This window comes from Aythya marila (genome assembly GCF_965140915.1).
Source record: "Aythya marila genome assembly, chromosome: 8".
Lineage (NCBI taxonomy): Eukaryota > Metazoa > Chordata > Aves > Anseriformes > Anatidae > Aythya > Aythya marila.
In genome coordinates this window covers 9,592,414-9,610,636 of record NC_139049.1, presented here as the reverse complement: position 1 = coordinate 9,610,636, position 18,223 = coordinate 9,592,414, and the positions used below count along the sequence as shown (strand labels likewise).

Below are 18,223 nucleotides of genomic sequence, written 5' to 3'. Positions count from 1 at the left end.
CTTTCCAGCGCAGCAACGTGCCCTGGGGAGGATTGCTTCATGCAAAACAGACCTTTGGATTGGCTTTTCATTTCCTTCGCAGCCAAGCACAAAGGAACAACAAGTCCTCGCTCTTATAAAACGACAAGAGTCGGCGACGCAGATGGGCAGGCTCTTTGCGGTGAGCCGTGTCCTGCACCCACGCCATTCCTCAGGCTCTGGGAGAGGGGGGCTACAGCCCCCTGGCTCCCTCCTGCTTCCTTATCTCCTACCCCAGGCAGCAGACACAGCCCAAGTGGGCTTTTACAAAACACCCCTTGTACGCTGCTAGGAGAAAACAGCGCTGTCTGGAGAGGGGGAGCCCTGCGGCCAGCGCCCCGGGGAGCTTTATTTGGGAGCGTGGTTAATTGGCGACGCTAATTGCAACTCCTGCACTGCTCAGCGATTCCACAGCACCAGGGTGGGCAGGGAGCTTGGGGCACGGCGTCTCAGGGTGTAGAAGGTGGGGCGTAAGGGGGTGCAGAGGGTGCAGGATGCGAGGGGTGCAGGGGTACAAGCGTGCAGCAGGGGTAAGGGCGCAAGACGCAGAGGGCGCGGGGGATGCAAAGGGTGAAAGGGGTTGGGGAAGCAAAGGGCGCAGCGGTGCGAGGGCTGCGGGACCGCGCCCGGGGCGGGTGCCTCCAGCTGTGGGCGGGACCTCACATCTGGACCGGGTCCACATCTGGGCGGGCCGGGGCGGGGACCCCGAGCAGTGACTCCGGCGGTGCGGGCGCCCAGCATCCCACAAGCGAGCCGAGCCCCGAGCCGACACCATGCCCAAGTGCCCCCGCTGCCAGAAGGAGGTCTACTTCGGTAAGGGCATCCTGCACCCCCACCCCCTCCAGCCCTTAGGCACCCCTATTCTGTGGGTCCTGGGCACCCCAATGGCACCCACCCCTGTCCTGCAGGTGCTCGGGGTGCCCCCTGCGCTGTGGCTGCCCTGGGTGGCCCCAAAATGCACCCGAGGAGAATCGCTGCGAGGGGCACGGGGGTGCTCGGGGACATCCTGCCCATTGGCCCCTGAGGTTTAGCAGGGCGAGGGGATGGCCCCAGAGAGAAGTGGCCCTGGGTGAGGTGGCCGTGGTGTTTTCAGGATGCCTTGCAGGCTGACCGTGAGCTCAGCTCGTTGTGCTTCCTCCTGCCCGCGGGGTTTGGGGCAGGTTTGCTGCTGCCGCACTGGGGACCAAGTTCCGGGGTCCTGCCGAGTGTGTTTTGGGGCTTTGAGCCTCTCACCCTGCTGGCAGCAGCTGCTGAAGCAGCCGGGCTCCAGCCGCCAAACCTCCCCACTTCCCTCGTTTGGCTGCATTTGTCAAGGTTTGCTGACAGAGGCTCGAACACTCCCTGCTCGTAATGTACTCGAGATGAGGGGTCGGTGACCCGACTGCCGTGCCCTGACTTCTGCTCTCCCTCGCTTCTGCTCTCCCTGCCTTATTTCTGCTCTGCCTGTGGGTGTGCCGCAGCTTCCTCTTCTGCTCGGCCAAAGAGATCTGAGGCTGAACCGTGTGGTCAGTGCCGGGGGCTGCCCCGTAGCTGCTCCCCCCATCACACAAATCTGCCTGCTGGTGATGCCCACCACCCAGGGGCTCCTGCAGCCGGGGAGCACAGCTTTGGCTGATCCCGAGCCCTCTGCCTGCACAGTTTTGGCTAATCCCGAGCTCTCTGCCTGCAGCCAGGCTCTGAGCTTGTTCTCAGCTGGGATTTCCGTGCCTGCAGGTGCGGCTGCGGCTGGGACGGGGCTGTTTGACCAGGGAGGGGTTTGGCCCTGCCCTTATCAGCTCGTTCCTACGAAACTGGCTCTGTTGATGCCGGAGGCTTCAAAAGGAGCTGGAGACACGAGCTCACTGGGTGATTTCTGTGCCTGGAGATAGTGCTGGAAGAGAAGCAGAGCAAGCCCTGATCCCGGGGTTTTCTGAGCCTGGTGGCCCTTGTTCCTCAGAGGTGCCCTGGGCTGCTGTAGGACACACGGGGTTGGGGAGAGGAGGGAGGACACAGGGGGCTTTGTGCCACGGGAGATGGCACCGGGGCTGCCTCGTGACATTTGGGTGCGGCCCCCGCTCCCACCTCTGCACCGCTGCCTGGCTCCTTGCGTAAGCTGCTGTGGGCAGACTTGGGCCCCGAAGAAACCCTTTGCTCGGCCACCTTGTGCAGGCATGGGTTAAGCACTCGGACCCGGCTGTGAGCGGGTTCCCGTGGGGAGCTCTGCTTTATCACTTCATAAATCCCCAGTTGCCAATAGTGAGCGCACACGCATCCGCAGAAAATACTGCAGAAAACACCCTCCTCCCCTGCTGGGCCGCAATTAAAAGAGCCAGGCTGCGTTCTCCCTCCCCATAAACACGTCCTGGCCCGAGCAAGCAGCACGTTGCTCCCCGAGCCCCGGCCAGGCTCCAGCCCGGCTGTGGTTTGTGACAGCACACGGCAAATCAGAGCTGTCACCGCAGCGCTGGGGGGGCCTGGCTGGTGGCAGTGGTGACTTTGCCACCCCAGACCCACCAGCCCAGCGTCTGTCCTCTTTGTAAAAAGGCTCCAGCTGGCCGGGGGGGGAGTTCATCCCCATTCAGGCTGATGTTGGAAGTAGCCAAGCCTTGTCTGGAAGATGGACAGCTGTCGGTCTGTCCATGCGGGCGCAGTGGTGACCCCATGAGCCACGCTGCTCGCAGCGGTGAGGGCTCCCCGTGGTGCCCTGCCTGGGGTTTTGGATCTGGGCACCTGGATGTGCGTGGTGAGGTGTGCGTGCCTTGGGTTTGGCACTTGCAGGGCTTCTTTCCCGGGCGAGCAGACTTGAGAAAATCCCCCCAAATGTATGTCCTCTCTGGGGCTGGCAGCAGGGAGGCCAGCTTGCCAAAAACGCCTCGTTGTGCCCGTTCGGTGGCCTCAGCTAACCCACCTCCTTTCTGTGGCAGCCGAGAAGGTGACTTCTCTGGGGAAGGACTGGCACCGGCCCTGCTTGAGATGCGAGAAGTGTAACAAGACCCTGACATCTGGAGGCCATGCAGAGGTGAGGTTTGGTGCCTGGCAGCCAAGGGCTGGTGTCCTGCAGGGAACGGGGTGGGCGCAGCCGGCAGGGCACCGGGGCTGATGCTCTCCTCTCTCCCCGCAGCATGACGGCAAGCCGTACTGCAACCACCCCTGCTATGCCGCCTTGTTCGGACCCAAAGGTAAAGTCACCATGGCTGGGGTTTTGGGAGGGAGGGAGGAAGGGAAGGGGGCTCCATGTTCCCATCCCGCTGTGCGCTCGCTGCCCCGCGGCACCGCTCACCCCGCTCTGTCTCTCTCGCAGGGTTCGGCCGGGGAGGAGCCGAGAGCCACACGTTCAAGTAAAGCTCAGGTTGGTGCCTCCCTCCGGAGCTCCCTCGAGGCTCGATGGGCAGCCGGGGCTGTGCCTCGAATCACCGCTGTCCCGGGGGTGTCACCGCTGATGTCCCCTCTCTCCTGTCCCTCCGCAGGTCTGACAGCCAGGGCTCCCAGCTCAGCCCGCCGGCGGCACGAACCCGCCGCAGCAGACATGCCTTTTCGTTCTTCATTCACTCTGTACTCCATTAGCACGTCGAAAGCAATAAGTAACCACGGATGGGGCCGGTGCGGAGAGGGGCTCCGCTCCGCAGGGAGCGCCGCAGGGGTGGGAGGTTGGACGCTGCCCCTAGGAAATTTGGCCGCTACCGCCGAAGGCCGCCTGGAGAGGAGACCGCACCCGTCCAGCCGAAACCCAGCCCTGCTTCTGGCAGCCGGCTCTGCAGCCGGGCCACACTTGTACTTCAGTCTTTAATAAACCCCGACCGAGAGATGCTTCCCCCGTGTGAGTGCTGTGCTCTTTGTACCGGGCTCCAGCGCGGTCCCCGGGCAGCCCCGTGGCTGTGCAGCCCCAGGGGTGGGAGCTCGGTGGGGCTGGGTGGGCTCCTGCCAGGAGTCAGTTGAAAGGCACACCAAGAAAGCTGTTATTTGGTGCTTCCACCCCCAGCAGTCATACAGAAAGTCATACATCCCGGGCTTCCTGCTCTCCGGTGCCTCGGCCCCTTTGCCCCGCGGGAAGAGCAGCACCGACAGATGTAAAGGTGTCGATTTGACGGATGTTTCGAAAATGGGTTCTTAACCGTGCCTTTCCCTAGCGTGAACCACTCGATTTACATATTCTGGTACACTACACAACACACACAGATATTTTTGTCTACACCATACAAATGCACTTCGTTAGAAACTGCTGGGTTTTGTTATCACGCTGGTGTTCCTAGGGCTTGGCCAAACCCTCAGGGGTCAGGGTACAAGCCTGGTATCAAAATCTTTGGAGTCAGAAGCAGCCCTACCTGATAACCATCTGCAAACTCGCCTTGTGCTTGCTGTCTGAAGTCTCCCCTCCACCCCACATCCTCCTTCCTCCGTGAGCTGTGAGTGCTGCTCTGAGGAAGGAGAGCTGCTCGCCTGCACAGGGCTCTTGCATGAAGCTTAACGAGATGCTTGGTGCCTGTGTTGAAGGCAGATTTGACCTCACTCAGCTGCCTGCTGCTCTCCTGCCTGCAGCCGTGCCTCCCTGCCCTGGCAGCGGGGTGGAGCAGGGACCTTGGCCTCGCCGTGCCCGCAGCCCCGTCAGCTTTGCGGGGAGAAGTGTGCCTTGGTGGGGACCTCGAGGAACCTGTGGGAAGCAGGAGGTTGGTTCTGCCTGGCCTGGAGCTGCTTCCCAGCACTGAGCTGTCTGTGGGCCCATGAAGGTGCCTGACTCATCCTGTTTTAGCAGCTTTGGCGCAGTACGGCTGTCTCAGCAGCTGTAACGGGTTCTGCCTTGCTTCCTGAGGTTGCTGCAGCCTGCAGGGCCCTGCTGCTCTTTGCTTCGGTCCCTGCTACCTATGCACAGTGCGAGTGTGGTGCTGGGACAGCTCTGCCTGCTCTCAGTGCCCACAGGGATGCAGGAGCTGAGCTGTGTGGGGTCTGTGCAGCCTCATGCAGCGTGCAGACAAACTAAGCCCCATGCTGCAGCGTGCCTGGGGGACAAAAACTGGGGTACCTCAAGCAAGCTCCAAGGACAAGCCCTTGGATATTGATTCCTGCTGCAAAAACCTTCCAGCTGTACTGTCTGCCCATCCTCTTGCTGAGGCACATGTAGCCCCAGGACTTGCTGTCAGCATGCTCCCCTCCCAGCGCTCTGCTGGCACGAGGCGCGCTCTCCGCCTGCTCCAGGGGCTTGATGCCGTGAGTTTGAGCAGTTCAGGCTCAGGTCACATCCGGAAGGCGCTTCGGTCAAAGAAAATACATGATAAATTGATTTTAAACTCAATTTGGTTTTGGAGAGGAAGAAGGAGCAGCTGTACGGCATTCAGATGGGATGCCAGACGCGCTCCTCCAATGCGCAGAGCACTGGGGCAGTGGGGAGGTGGGCTCATAGCAACCACAAGCTTCGTGCCAGGAGGGGAGAGCACAAAACTGGGGAAAATCCTGGCTTTTTTGGGGGAGCAGTTGAGAGATGCCACTGTCAATGCAGGTCAGGGGAGCCCCAAGGTGACCATTTGGGTGCCAGATGATCTCCAGCATGGCGATGCCCGGCGCGAAGGCCCCCGTGTTGGTGACATGAAGCATCGCAGATGCCGATCCCAGAGGAAGGGGCTGTGCTTCCTCTGACATGATTTCGGAAGCTGAGGCTGAGATCAGTGATAGTTGCGGATTGTTGAGCGCTGGTTGCTATAAACACTTCATCATGGTGACAGAAAAACAAACAAAATTAGCCGTTCCTCTGGCGGCGAGCACGGGCGAGCCCGAAAGCGCTGGGTAGGAAAGCAGAAGAGGTTTTGGCAAAGGACAGGAAACAGGATGGGCTCAGAAACTGAACTGCTGTGGTCCTACCCCCCGCCCCACGCTTTGTGGCTTTCTGTACAGAAGAAAAAAGGAAAGGGTGACAGAAAGGGCGACTGGGGACCCTCAGCTTGACCGATCCCACTGGGTGCCTGTGCTGTAAGATGCGGGGGGGTCTTCAGCCAGGGTGAGGAGGCAGCAAGGAGCACTTTAGGTCACTGGGACTGACCCTATATCTTCCTCACCTGCTCCAGACTGTCATGTCCCCTTTGTGTTAGGGCAGCTGTGTCCCTAAGCCTGCAGCTGGCCAGGGGACAGCTTGGGCTGGAAGCCCTCAGCATCCCTCCTTAGGGGCTATGTTCCACAGTGTGGCCAGCAGGAGAGGGCTGGTGGTGAAAAGCTGGCCTCAGGCACCAGCACTGCATTGTACCTTCACTCCTCTCCTTTTGTTTTCAAGGAAACAGGGAGAGTTTCCAGGGGAGAAGGGCGTAAGAGCTTTCCGCCAGCCCTCTGTGTCTGTCTTTGGTGAATCTTGGCTTAAAGGACTGGGGGGAAGAGGGCAGAGGGAATGTCCCGAGGTGCAGAGGAACCTTTCCTTGGCTACTGAAGTGAAAAGAAAAGGGGGGGACCCTGAGAACAGAGAACTGCAAGCTTGCAGATGTTTATTGGCTTTTATTTTTCCTAATCCTTCCTGATTCATTTCATGTACTAAAAGTGCAGACCCTGCATCAGAGGGCCTGAAGCGCCGACGCCTACCTCAAGCATCTCAAGCATCTGTCTGCCGGGAGCTTACCCTAAGTCTTGGCGCTGCGGGCCTGCTGCAGGCCAGCTTGCTGTGTCCAGGAAAACCTGCCTTAGGGCATTCGTGCAACTATTATGGTCCCTCCCAGGGGCCTGTAGATCTGTAGCCGTTGTGTGAGGCGACGCAGCCTGCTAAATGTGTGCCGGCCACCACAGCAACACCGGCATCCCTCGCGCCGCCTGCGCTTCGCCAGCTGTCTCCTCCTCTGCGACCCCATTCCCACATCTGCTGCTGCTGCTCCTCCTCCCCGGCCGGGCTCGTTTTGCTCCCGGCTGGGATGCTGCAACGCTGCCAGCCCGCTCAGATCAACCTGGCGTCTCAGCGAGGGGAGGCAACGCGTGTGGAAAAGAGCTGGGAGGGTGCAGGGAGGGAGCCGTAAACGCTTGCAGCAGGAAACAATGCAGCCCACTTCATCTGCTGTGAAATGCTGCGGGTGTGAAATGCTGCGGCCACCCGGGAAGGGGCAGGAGAGCCAGCTGCTCTCTGCCGGGGTGTTTGTGGAGCTGTGGATGCTGCAGGGAGGAGAAGGGAGGAGGAGAGGAGCTGCCGGGCGGTGGCGGAGCATGGGAAGCACGGCTGGATGCACAGCCCGGGGGCCTGGTGAGAAACAGGCTGCCTGCCACCTGCGCTTCGGGTGGGTAGAAATAAAAAAAAAATAGCTTTAAAAAGCAAACGGGGTGTTCTTGCAGGGTCAGAGAGTGACTTCCCATGGCATTCAGGTGCCGCTAGGAAGCCGTGGCACACGGAGATGTGCCACAGCCTTATCACATACAATCCGCGTGAGGCAATGGGACACGGCCGTCACGGCTGGCAGCGGCGGGGCGGCTGCGGCAGGTTGCCATGGCACGGCAGCAAACATGCGGCCTCAGCCCCGGCTGAGTCACCCCGGGGCGGAAACGACCTGAACTGACACTGCTGTGTGCAAAACGCCGCCGGCTCTGTATGGCACCGCCACCCCGATCCCCGCCTGGCGCCAGGGGAGCTGAGAGATCGGGGAGGCAGTAGAGGCCTCCCTGAAGGGCAAGCATCCCGGGTTTCTCCCTGCAGAGGCCAAACCCTGGGGTTTCCTCCCTGGTTTGGTCCCCACTGCCCTCCTTGCCAAATGGCTGGGGGTCAGGGTGGTGTGGGCAGCTCTGTGCTGCCTCCATCTGCCCCGTGGAGGCTCTCAGAGGCTTCTGCCAGCCTCCAGTGACATTGCGGGTATGTGCAGTGACACCAGAGTGGGGAGATCTGCTGAGCTGGCCATCGCTCATTGCTGCTGTTATCAGCCAGACCCATTGCAAGGAACATGTGTGGGGATGAGGCACTGGGAGAGATCAGCTCCACGTGAAGGCTCTCCCACCTGGAGGCCGCAGCAGGGAGGGGAAAGCAGGCTGCCCAGCTCCACTGAGGCTCTGGGCAATGGAGAAGCACCACAAGGGCCCGGCACCAGGGTGGCAGGGCACTGTGTTGGGTGAACGTGGCAAGGTTTTGGTAGCAGCTGAGCTGCAGGGATGGCCTCTGTGGAGCAGGCTGTCCCCCTGCAGCCCATGGGTCCCACATGGAGCAGATCTCCACGCTGCAGCCCATGGAGGGGAGCCAACGCAGGAGCAGGGGGTCTGGGGGGAGCTGCTGCCCATGGGGGCCCCGTGCTGGAGCAGTTTGCTCCTGAGGGATGGACCCCATGGGACGGAGCCGTGTGGGAGCAGTGCTTGAAAGGCTGCAGCCTGTGGGCAGCCCATGAGGGATCAGTTCGGGAAGGATGGAAGGAGGGGAGCAGGGGCAGGGAGCGAGCATGAAGGGGCGATGGAGAAGCACCACAGCCGCCATTCCCCAGCACCACACGGGGGAGCAGGCAGCAGAGGCTGGCTGCGGGGAAGGCGTTTTAATCCCCTTTGCGTTCCAGCCTGCTAGCGGCAGCTCCCAACATTTATTCACCTCAATGTGCCCAGCCCGTCCCCACCGAGCCCCCCAGGACCCCTCAGCACCCGGGGGGCTCCTCCGGGGCTGCGGGGGGCGCTGCGGGGGGAGCCGCGGAAGGGACGGGGCCATGGTGCGGAAGGGGCCGGGCTCGGCAGCGGGTCGGGACGGGGACGGGTCGGGGCCATGCCGGGGGGCCGGGCGCTGCCGGGGGCTGTGGGGGCGTTGTGCCGGGCGATGCCGCCCCCGGCCCGCCTGGTGCCCGAAGCCCTGCGCCGGGCCAAGCTGGACCGGCCTCAGGCGGTGAGGCCGGGTGGAGGGAGCTCCATCGCCCTCTGCCTCCCGGCTGTGAAGCCGATGGGGGTGACAGCAGCTCTGGGGGTGCTGTGGTGGTGGTGGTGGAGCAGATACAGCCCCCTCTGGGATAAAGGGGAGCGGTGCTGGGCTGTGTGTGACCAGCACCGGCAGCCCTTCCCACATGCACCTGCCCCTAGGTAGCGTTCATCAGGCAGCCGAGCCCTGCATGGGACAGGGGAGCCTCCCCGAGCCACCCCTGATGCTCATTTACAGGCTTTATTGCTTATTTAGGGCTGAATCTGTTGGTGGATATTTTTTTTTTTTTTTGGTGTGCTGATCTCCCCCTGTTCCTCTCGTTCTTTTGCAGACCCTGGATTTCTGGAGGCTGCTCTATGCTCTCCTGAAACAAATCCACGGAGGCAAGTGGAGCGAGGCTGACGCCATAGGTAACCGTGGCTGCCCGGTTTATGTCTGTCCTGGAGAAGTGCTAGGGCTGGTGTTTTAGCACCTTTTTTTCTGGCGGGTCACTCTCTCTAAGGAGCACACCCTTCTGAACAACTAGTATGTGCCACTGGCCCTCGCTGTTTTAGCACAAATGTGAGACAGGTATGCTCTTGTTTGGTCCTGGCATCCAGGAAAATGGGATGGTCTTGTGTCTGCTAGGGTATCTTGCTTCCCATAGACGTTTCACTGCAGGTAAAACTCTATGATGTCCTTACGTATTCTGAGAATCTGCAGAGATAATTACAGAAATAGATTTATGTGCCCCATGATCTGTTCTTTCCCCATTCTGCATGTGATACATGATATTATGGTTAATTTACTATCAAGTCCTATGTCAGGGCAATGAATTTTAACATGTGAACCATGAAGACAGTGTTATAGAATGAAGTTCTAGACAAAACAACAAAATAAAAATGCATATGCGTGTTTTAGAGGGACCATAAATATCTCTGGATGGGGCCTCTACTGCAGAGAGAAGCTGTATAAAGGCTGGCTTCTCACAGTGATAGAGCTCTAATTTTTTCTTAAATACGTGCCGTTCCAAATTTGACACTACTCTTCAGGTTTCCCTCTCCACTCCAGGATTCAGAGCCCTTTCAGTGCAGGAGGAAAGGATCATCTTTGATGGATAGAGGTCTCCTCACACCAAAACCGCTTAAAATCAGTCCACAAAAGCTGAAAGGAAAAAAAAAAAAAAGTTTAAGCCCCTAAAAAGCTGGGAAACTGATGTCTCTGGAAACTTTTTTTTTTTTTTTTTTTTAAAAAAGGCTGAGCATTGTAGCTGATACGTTTCAAGGAATGTGGGGCAGCACCTGTGTGGTTTTGCTGGTAGCTCAGCAGGGAATTGGTATGGTTCTCTTACAGACAGGACTGCTACTTTTCATTCAGCTGTCCTTCATTTTCTGCTCATCCGCAGTCTGCTGTGTACGACTGTTTGGTAAGTCAATTTATTGGCTGTCCACAGCAGCTTTGTGAGGTTGCAATCTCTTTGAATCCTGGCTGCTCCCGTACTAATAGCTAGCAGCATTTGGAGACAGGATTCCTGGATGCGTGTGGCAGGTTGCTGGCTCCAGAGAGAGCAAACCCAGTTGTTGCTGGTAGATTGTCAGGTGAGTGAGTTGCCTGCTGTGAATAGGATCAATATTTCACTCTGTCCCACCTTTGGAGCAATTGTGGTCTTTCGTGCATTTATTTCATGGAAAGACCAAGTTTTCCACTTCATTAAGGACTAAATAACTTTCTCAGCTCTGTACGGGACCCTGTAGAACAGCAAGGAATTGAAACAGATTCCTCTAATTCAAGTCTAGAGCTTTAGTCCCTGGAACAGGCTTGCCTTTCTTTGCTGGTTTTGTACAACCTTTTCATTATTTAGCTAAAAACCAGCACAAGCACTTGCTATATCCCAGAGGAAGGCTTTGAACCCAGTACGAGGGTTGTTGTGTGCATAGCCATTGGAACAGCTTTTTGGAAAAGAAGCCACATTCAAATGGTCTTGTGCTTGTTTTTTTTTTTCAAACAAAAACCTTACTTTTTTTTAGGACAAAAGTTTTTTCCGAAGTTTGGCAAACTTGTTAAAGTTTTGGTCTGTAGTCTGTGCATGTTGCCAGGGCCACAGTGGTTCTTTTCTTTACTCTGTAAAGCGAGGCCTGTGTTTCAAGGACAGCGTGTAAGATGTTGGGCCACTTGTGCTCATGAGATGCTAGGATAAAGCAGCGCGTTGTAAGGACAGAATGCTCTTGCAGATTTAGCCTCATGGAAAAGGACAGATTTTCACGTAAAAATTGTTCCTTTAATTTGGGAAACCCTTTTAAAGTGGCTTTCCAAGTTGCACTCCCAGGGTGTATTTCTGTTTCAAGATAATAGCTTTTGTTAGTTTCTGTTCTGTTACATAAATGAGTTTTAGAGAAGATTAAGATTTGCTTTGAATGGTCATTCCCTTTTTATTGGTGTAATGTGAGGCTGTTTAGAAAAACATTCTGCATTATGTTTTTTAAATGAGTGATACATTTTACAGCCCCACTGGCAAAACCTAAAATATTTGAAAAATCACGTAGAAGAAAATCCCCACAGATCGATGTTTTAAAGCATTGCATTCTTGCAAAAATAACCCAGAAACCCTGCTGAAGTCTTTCAGTCAGTGGCTATAAAATTCTGCAAATATTTTGGTTTCTTATTTCGGAAGAATTTTTTTCTTCCTATAGTACAAAGCGCTTATCCTAAACTGCGGTGGGAAGCATTTAATGCACTCCAGCCACTGCAGCGTGTCGGAGCAGTGGATCTCTCATTAGTGGAGTTCAAGACAAAGCAAGCTGTGCAGTGGCACTCTGAGCACGACTTTACTGATGAAGCAAGTCACAATTAGTGGTTTCACGTTGCTCTTTCGTGACGGAGGCTGAGGACCGAGGGACCTGCTTAACGCCACACCAGGTAGCAGTGCAATGCGCATTTCGATAGTTGGAGGAGATGCTCCTTTTCTGGAGCTGCAACTCCATTTTTTTTAGTATAAGAAAGAGGTCTGGAGCTGCAATGTGTTTTTGTTTGACAAATAAAGTGGAAAATTATCTTCTGCAGCAGCCACTACCTCTGCAGGTGCTTCTTGTCTGAGTGTGTGAAGTTACGTATCTGTCTGTTCTTGTACTGGATTTAGTTTCTTTCCCTCTTAGCCTGCTAGACCAATGCCTAACCCTTATTTGAAAATCTTCTTGTGATTCACTGAGACATTTTGTGGGAGTCATAAAGCAGAAGAGCACAGCTGGAGTACAGTTTTAAGAGAACTGAACCGTGAGGTTCATCCACAGCTTGGTTTTATGTGCTGAACATGTTCTTATAAATAACGTGCATGCAGAACGGAATTAGCTGGAAAGACTGAGTGGGTCTTTCTATATGGATTGCCTAATCCTAATAAAACGCTGGAAGAAAATGTTGGCAAAGAGAAGGTGTTCGAGTGACTGGCATTATCTGCTTATCTGCGTGATGTTTTTGCTCTCTCTTGGCTGCATGTTTTGGAAGAATCCATCTTGTTCTTTGGTACTTATATAGCCTCCACTGCCACTTACCTCAGGGCTGTGTCCTTACAAGGCAGAGCGTTGTGGAGATGGGGAGAACCGAGTGACTTCTGTAAGGTCACTTAGGCTTTCTAGAAAGGCTCTGTGACTCTCTGAGCCCCTGTCCCAGATTCATGCCTGGACCACTTGCCCACAATTCCTGCCTGATGCCCACACCACTCATACCTTCTTGTAGGAGGGCATCCTATTGCAGAGAGAGAGCTGAAAAGGGGAGATGAAGAACCAGAGCAACAGAGAAATTCAGGTGGCAAACTGCCTTGGTGGATCTGGTCCCAAGTGATCTGCCAGGGGAGGGAAATGACGAAAAAGAGAGGGGAAAAAACAAACAAACAAAACCCTGGCTTGCCCTATGCTGTCTCTTTGATAGGTGATTCCTCAGGGAGCTTCCTGAACTGCAGATGGCAGCACGTCTCACTTCTGTGCCTTGAGAAAGAGGGAAAGTAGGTACTGATCTTCCTCTTGGAGTGTTTCTGCCTGAGCCTGCTCCAGCTGTTCCTTTCTTGAAAATGACAAACGTGCAAGGAAAAGGCAGCATGAAAATCCAGCCAATATGAGAACGTTCAGTAGTGATCAAAATAAAACCTCTTAAGATCCGAGTGCTCTCCTGTACGTGTGATTGGAGTGTGTGTCTATGGCAAGGCTGTGAGCAAACCCTGGGCATCTCTGCCACCCCAGCATCATGCTGGGAAGCTGCTCGTTTTTTAGTATTCACAGGTTCTCCAGCAAGAGCAAACAGTCATTTAGAGGTTTGGGTTTCCTTTTTGTCTGTGGTGCCAAAACAGGCTAGGTGTAAAACCAGTTGTCACACATCTGTGCAGAAGCTGTGCCCTGCAGAACACCAGTCCAGCAAAAATTTAGTAGCTCTGCACCCTCACGTTGCCTGCTTAATCATGCTCCTGATGTTTTTTCGTCAGTTTTGGGAGCACTCTGGTGCTCTTCAATCTCAAACACACCTTCTCTGTTTTGTCCAAGCACAAGGAGCTTGATGGCTGGTGACCACCAGCTCCTTCCAGCCTCAGCAGAGCTGCAGCAGTGCCCTGCTCCTGTAGGGTTACCAGCACAAGTCAGGTTACAGCTCCTCGTTCTGCCTTGGCTTTGTGTTATTTTCAGTAGATGAGACTCCCTTAGCATTTTGCAAATCAGGCCTCTCTTTTCACTGTGAGAGCCTCTTATAATTAACCAATTCCTTCTGAGAGCAGTATTGTTTTTCTCATTTTTGTTTTGAAGTCTTTCGTGATGTAGTTCTTGGGCTTCAGCAGTCAGTGCTAGACAAAAGAATGATTACAGCGCGTGGGGCTGCTGAGGGATGTTCTTAGCACAAGTGGCCAAGGAGCAGGCAAATGAGTATGCAATGTGATGAATGAGTATGTTAATTAAGGACAGCAGTGACAGTCCCTGATTGCTTGAGGCTTGTGCTTTGCTGGTGTGTGTGTACCTTTTACATGGAGCATTACAAAGATGCTGAAGCATTACACTGGGAAAGGAGAGCAGCTTTTCTCCTTACCTTGTACAAGTGCCTCAACTGGATCAAACTGAAGGTTCCTCCAGCTCTGTCCAATAGTGACAGCTGTCAAAAATGGATTCCCAGGGCAAAGGACAGAACAAGTACACAGGGGCGCTTCCAGGGGTTAAATCTTTCAGCCTTCACTAATCTACCATGGCTTTGCTTTGAAGAGTTTTGTCATACTCGTTCTCAGTCTCTTCTTTGCCTGTGTGGTCATTTCTTAAAATGAAGCTGTTCTGGGTTTGTGATCTTACTTATCCTTTCTTTTACCTTTTTCCAAATCTTTCATGGTCCTTTTGGGGCTGAAGAAATGAAATAACACCGAGAGTTTGAGACATGAGGTCATTGTGGGTATACACAGATAATGTTCTTCTGTGTTCTGTCTAGGTTCCTTTTTAGATTTCTTGCATTTGGTTGTTTTTGGATATATAGAGGGTCGAGTGTAATATTGTCAGGAAAATTGTATAAACCAAAATCGTGTTCCTGACTGCAGTGGTCAGTTCCAAGCCTGTTGCCACATCAGAAAAGTTGTGATTGTTTTTTCCCATTGTGTGCATCATTTTTCATTATTTTTAAAGGAATTTTATCTGTCGTTTCCAAATCACAGAACGCAGCGAGTCCAGGCTTTTCTTTATCAGCTTGCATTCCTTCCTACAGAGTAATTGCACGTCAGCGCCAATCGTTCTGTCGCTCTCATATCGTCCTTGTCACGTTGAGTTGGACAGCAGAGGTTTAGCTCAGAGCCCTCTTGTGAAACCACCGCGTCTTCCCACCCTCTGATTCTTGCCTGCTAGTCACTTGTTGGTGCAAGCTCACCCTACTGGCTTAGTTTCTTTCTGCTAGTTGAATGCCTCTGGGAAGCTTCAATATCCTGCATCAGCTGAATCTTTAACCACTTGCTTGGTGTTGCCTTTGCAGAACTCCAGCAGCTTTTTCAGCAGGACTTAATTTTATAGCAGCTGTTGGTTCTTCCCCAGCATATACTGGTTATCGTTGTGGCCCCTAATTATGTTCTTTATTACACTTTTGACGACTTTACCTGGTACAGAGCGGAAGCTTCCTGGCCAGAACCTGTTTGTATAATAATTTTATCTTTCTTTCATCTGTATTTCACAGTTCTGTAGCGCCTGTCTCGTAGCTGTCAGGTAAAATTTGCTGGTGTGAAGGAATATGGATTGCAGCGTTCCTGAGCACTAAGTAGCCCGTGCAGGCTGGTACGCAGCGTGGTGTGCTGCGTTATCTCTGCCTGCCCACTGCTGCTTAGAGATTTGCAGCAGGCTGCGAAACTCCTATCTCTAAATTCCAGTTTCGCTCAGGAGTCAAGTGACTCGAGGTATTTACTAATTCATGGGATGCTTGGTGGCTCATAAAAAATGAATAGGTGAATTGGAGTCCTGGTAAAGCGAGGGTGGCTATTTACCTCTTTTGCTTTTGTTAATCTCCACGAAGCCTTGATCTCAACTCTGAATTTTTCATTTCCCTTAGCAGTAATTTCTGTAGGTCAGACTGGGACAGCATAAGGAAATCTCTTACCTGTTACCACTTTCCTTTCTCAGTTGTCGAATAAAGTACCAAACCCTGCTCTCCACTGCTTTCCATTAACCTTAGGCTAAATTAAAAATCTTATTCTCAGAGCAACAGTTTCTGGAACTGAATGGGTGAACGCATTGAGTAGCACAGTGTGTTATTCGTGATTGTTTTCTTCTTTTCAGATACCCAAATTAGGTTTGTGAAGTCGGCGCTGTGGTACCAGGGCTATGGCAGACCACAGCTCCATCGGCTCCCCTCCGATGGCTCAGCAGGTAGCCGGGAGCTGCTGCTGGCATTTTCCTGGCTGCTGCACAGAATCAGCCTCTTGGAACAGCTCTTGGCTCGGAACAGAGTGAGGACTGGAGATGAAACCTCCGTGTGCATGGTGAGCCTGTTTGTGTCCTTCCACCTCGTCCACCCCTAAGTAATGTTCTGTGACAGAAGCCGTGTTATCATTAGTGTGTAGTGCACAGTGTGTGGTGTCGTGGTGCCCTTATAAAAATAAATGCCTTATTCTAGCTTTGTAAAAAAGCTGCAGGGGCCAGCAGCTGGAACTTGTTTTCATTCCCTTCCTAAACTTTCTGTGTGCAGGTGGTCTGGGTTCCTTCTCTTTCTCAAACTCCCCTCCCTGAGTGAATGCTGTGATTACTTTTTTTCCTTGCGGTATAGATGAGACCAGTTAGGAGGACTGCAGGTAAGTGCACGTCACTGATCTCTGCGTCCAGGCTGTGGGCATGGAAGTGGAAGTAGGCAAACAGATGAGCCATGAATGCTGGGTCTGTTGGCACAGGGTAAAGCAAGTAATCCTAAAGCAAACAGAACATAAAAAAACCATCTTGGGGTAACTAATGACATGACTAATGACATTAGTTACTTGGGGTAACTAATGACCTTGTAGCTTCTTTGAGAGAATAACGAGGTATGCAGTTGTGTTTCCATCAGTAAAAAGATGTTAGCATACAGAAAACCTGGTCTGAAGTAATGTGAGGATAGCTGTGTGTCTATTTCAGCTGCAATGTACGTGATCGGGGTGGGGGAAGGCAAAAAGAAAACCCCAAGCCCATGTTATAACATGGATCAAGGATAACTGCTTGTAGAACCCATCCCTTGCGTTTAAGAGCACGTGTTGCTAAATGGAAAACAATTTAAAGGGAAGAGTCATTTCTGTAACAACCTTACGAGCAGTATTTTGGGAACACAGACCACACTTAACTACACTCCAACTGCTGCGCAAAAAAGGGAGCAGAAGAGCTGCAAGGTGGTGCCTGGCGTGCTGGGTGTGAGTGGTGGTGCCCTCTGGTGCTGAGAAGGGCACCTGAAGACCTTAGGAGAAACACACTTGTGAAGACACTTTTACTTTAAGCTTCTTGTTTTTTCTTGCTTTTTGTTGTGTGATAGCAGAGATACTTATTTTTTTCTGATCCTTAATTTCTATTACAAAAGAGGGATGAATGAAGCGTAGTAGCAACATGAATTCAGGAAATAAGGCAGCACATACGCTATTTTCTCTGAAGGACTAAGTTTTGCCTTTTCCAAAATAAGCTGAAGTAACTATGGTAAAAAAATGTTATCTCATATGCCCACATGGAGAGGCATTAAGCAATTTATTGCTGTGCCTTTTGCGTCAATTGTAATCTGCTCCACCTGTGCTTCTCAAAAACATGCTTATTTCATGTTCTTTTTTTCCACTAACTGTCCAAAACAGTGTTTACAGGTCTGGATTTTTTCTGATAGCTCAGACAAAAAAGTTTATAAACTGGGAGTTGGAGTTAGTGTATGTATGTAAGGCTTGTTGTATTGTATTCTTTGGTGTTCACCTAGAGTGTTTTCATTATAAAACTTGCAAGTAATAAAACTTATAAAAACAGTTGCTATTAAGGAAAGAAATAATAAGTTGTAGTGGTGGAGGACATGTAAACAGCGTGCTTTGAGATTCGGTATCACGAGGCAGTTAAACCGAATTTTCAGGGAGATACCTTATCTTTTGGTTGATAATTACAAAACCAATCAAATTGACCAGTAAAACCTGAGCAAGTGAAGATCTAGAAGTGCGCAGTTCAGGAGATAATGATGGGTGTGAACTAGAAGATAGGTGGGTCACACACCTTCTAATGGTAAGGAATCAGTTCCTTGTATTCCACTCAGGAAAACCTGTTTGAATAACAGGTTTGAAGGTGTGATAGCTATTGTAGTGTTACTTTGTGGAATACCTTCCTTGGTACCCACTCATTGGAATTTCCTTCCAATGTTTTAACCCCCTGAAATCATAGGAAGGAAGGAAAGAAGGTGAGGTTGTCACTTTGAGACCTGATATCTGGTAAGTTAAAGTACAGCTTGAACAACTGAAGTGCTGCAATTTTGACTCTGAATGTTAAATACCAGGCTTTTCTGGTACTTAAAACTGAAGTGTTGGAAGATACGTAACAGTTTGTACAGACATTTCTAAACATGCCAGAGATGCAGTCTCTGCAATTGCAACTCTCTTCTATTTGAGTAAATTGAAGGAAAAGGCAGGACAACTAGAAAAATTTTCTCTAGAGAAAGATTGGTCTTAAAGAGCATTTCGGTTTCTTTTTTTAAAACAACTGAAGCTCTCAGCTGAGAAAGAGCCTGAAAAATGTTCCACCACATGGAGCCCTTTTTAAAATGTATTATAAACAATTGAAAATATTTTCTTGAAATGAAAATGTTGCAAAACAAAAAATCCTTGAAATACTATTTGGTTCTGTGCACTGCCGAGATCTCTGCCAAAATCAGCAAAGCATGGAAGCCAGTACTTACCAGGAAAGCACATCTGTTGGTCTACTAGAGAGAATAAACGTGAAG

At 52.3% G+C, this 18,223-nt stretch overlaps 2 protein-coding genes across 2 annotated transcripts in view; both read left to right on the top strand.

The window, feature by feature from the left end:
* The first annotated feature begins 688 nt into the window (after positions 1-688).
* On the top strand, positions 689-3,808 carry CRIP1 (cysteine rich protein 1). Its single transcript, XM_082765761.1, has 5 exons — positions 689-831; positions 2,922-3,016; positions 3,119-3,176; positions 3,299-3,346; positions 3,465-3,808. The coding sequence occupies exons 1-4, from the start codon at positions 792-794 to the stop codon at positions 3,337-3,339; spliced, it is 234 nt and encodes a 77-aa protein (XP_082621887.1). The 5' UTR covers positions 689-791; the 3' UTR covers positions 3,340-3,346; positions 3,465-3,808.
* A 4,875-nt stretch (positions 3,809-8,683) lies between these two features.
* The window catches only part of TEDC1 (tubulin epsilon and delta complex 1), a gene marked incomplete at its 5' end in the record, with an annotated part of 68,545 nt that continues 59,005 nt past the window's right edge, over positions 8,684-18,223 (top strand). Inside the window, 3 exons of the mRNA XM_082766388.1 lie at positions 8,684-8,800; positions 9,162-9,240; positions 15,580-15,782. Coding sequence (XP_082622514.1) covers positions 8,684-8,800; positions 9,162-9,240; positions 15,580-15,782 — 399 coding nt within the window. The remainder of the gene's footprint in view (positions 8,801-9,161; positions 9,241-15,579; positions 15,783-18,223) is intronic.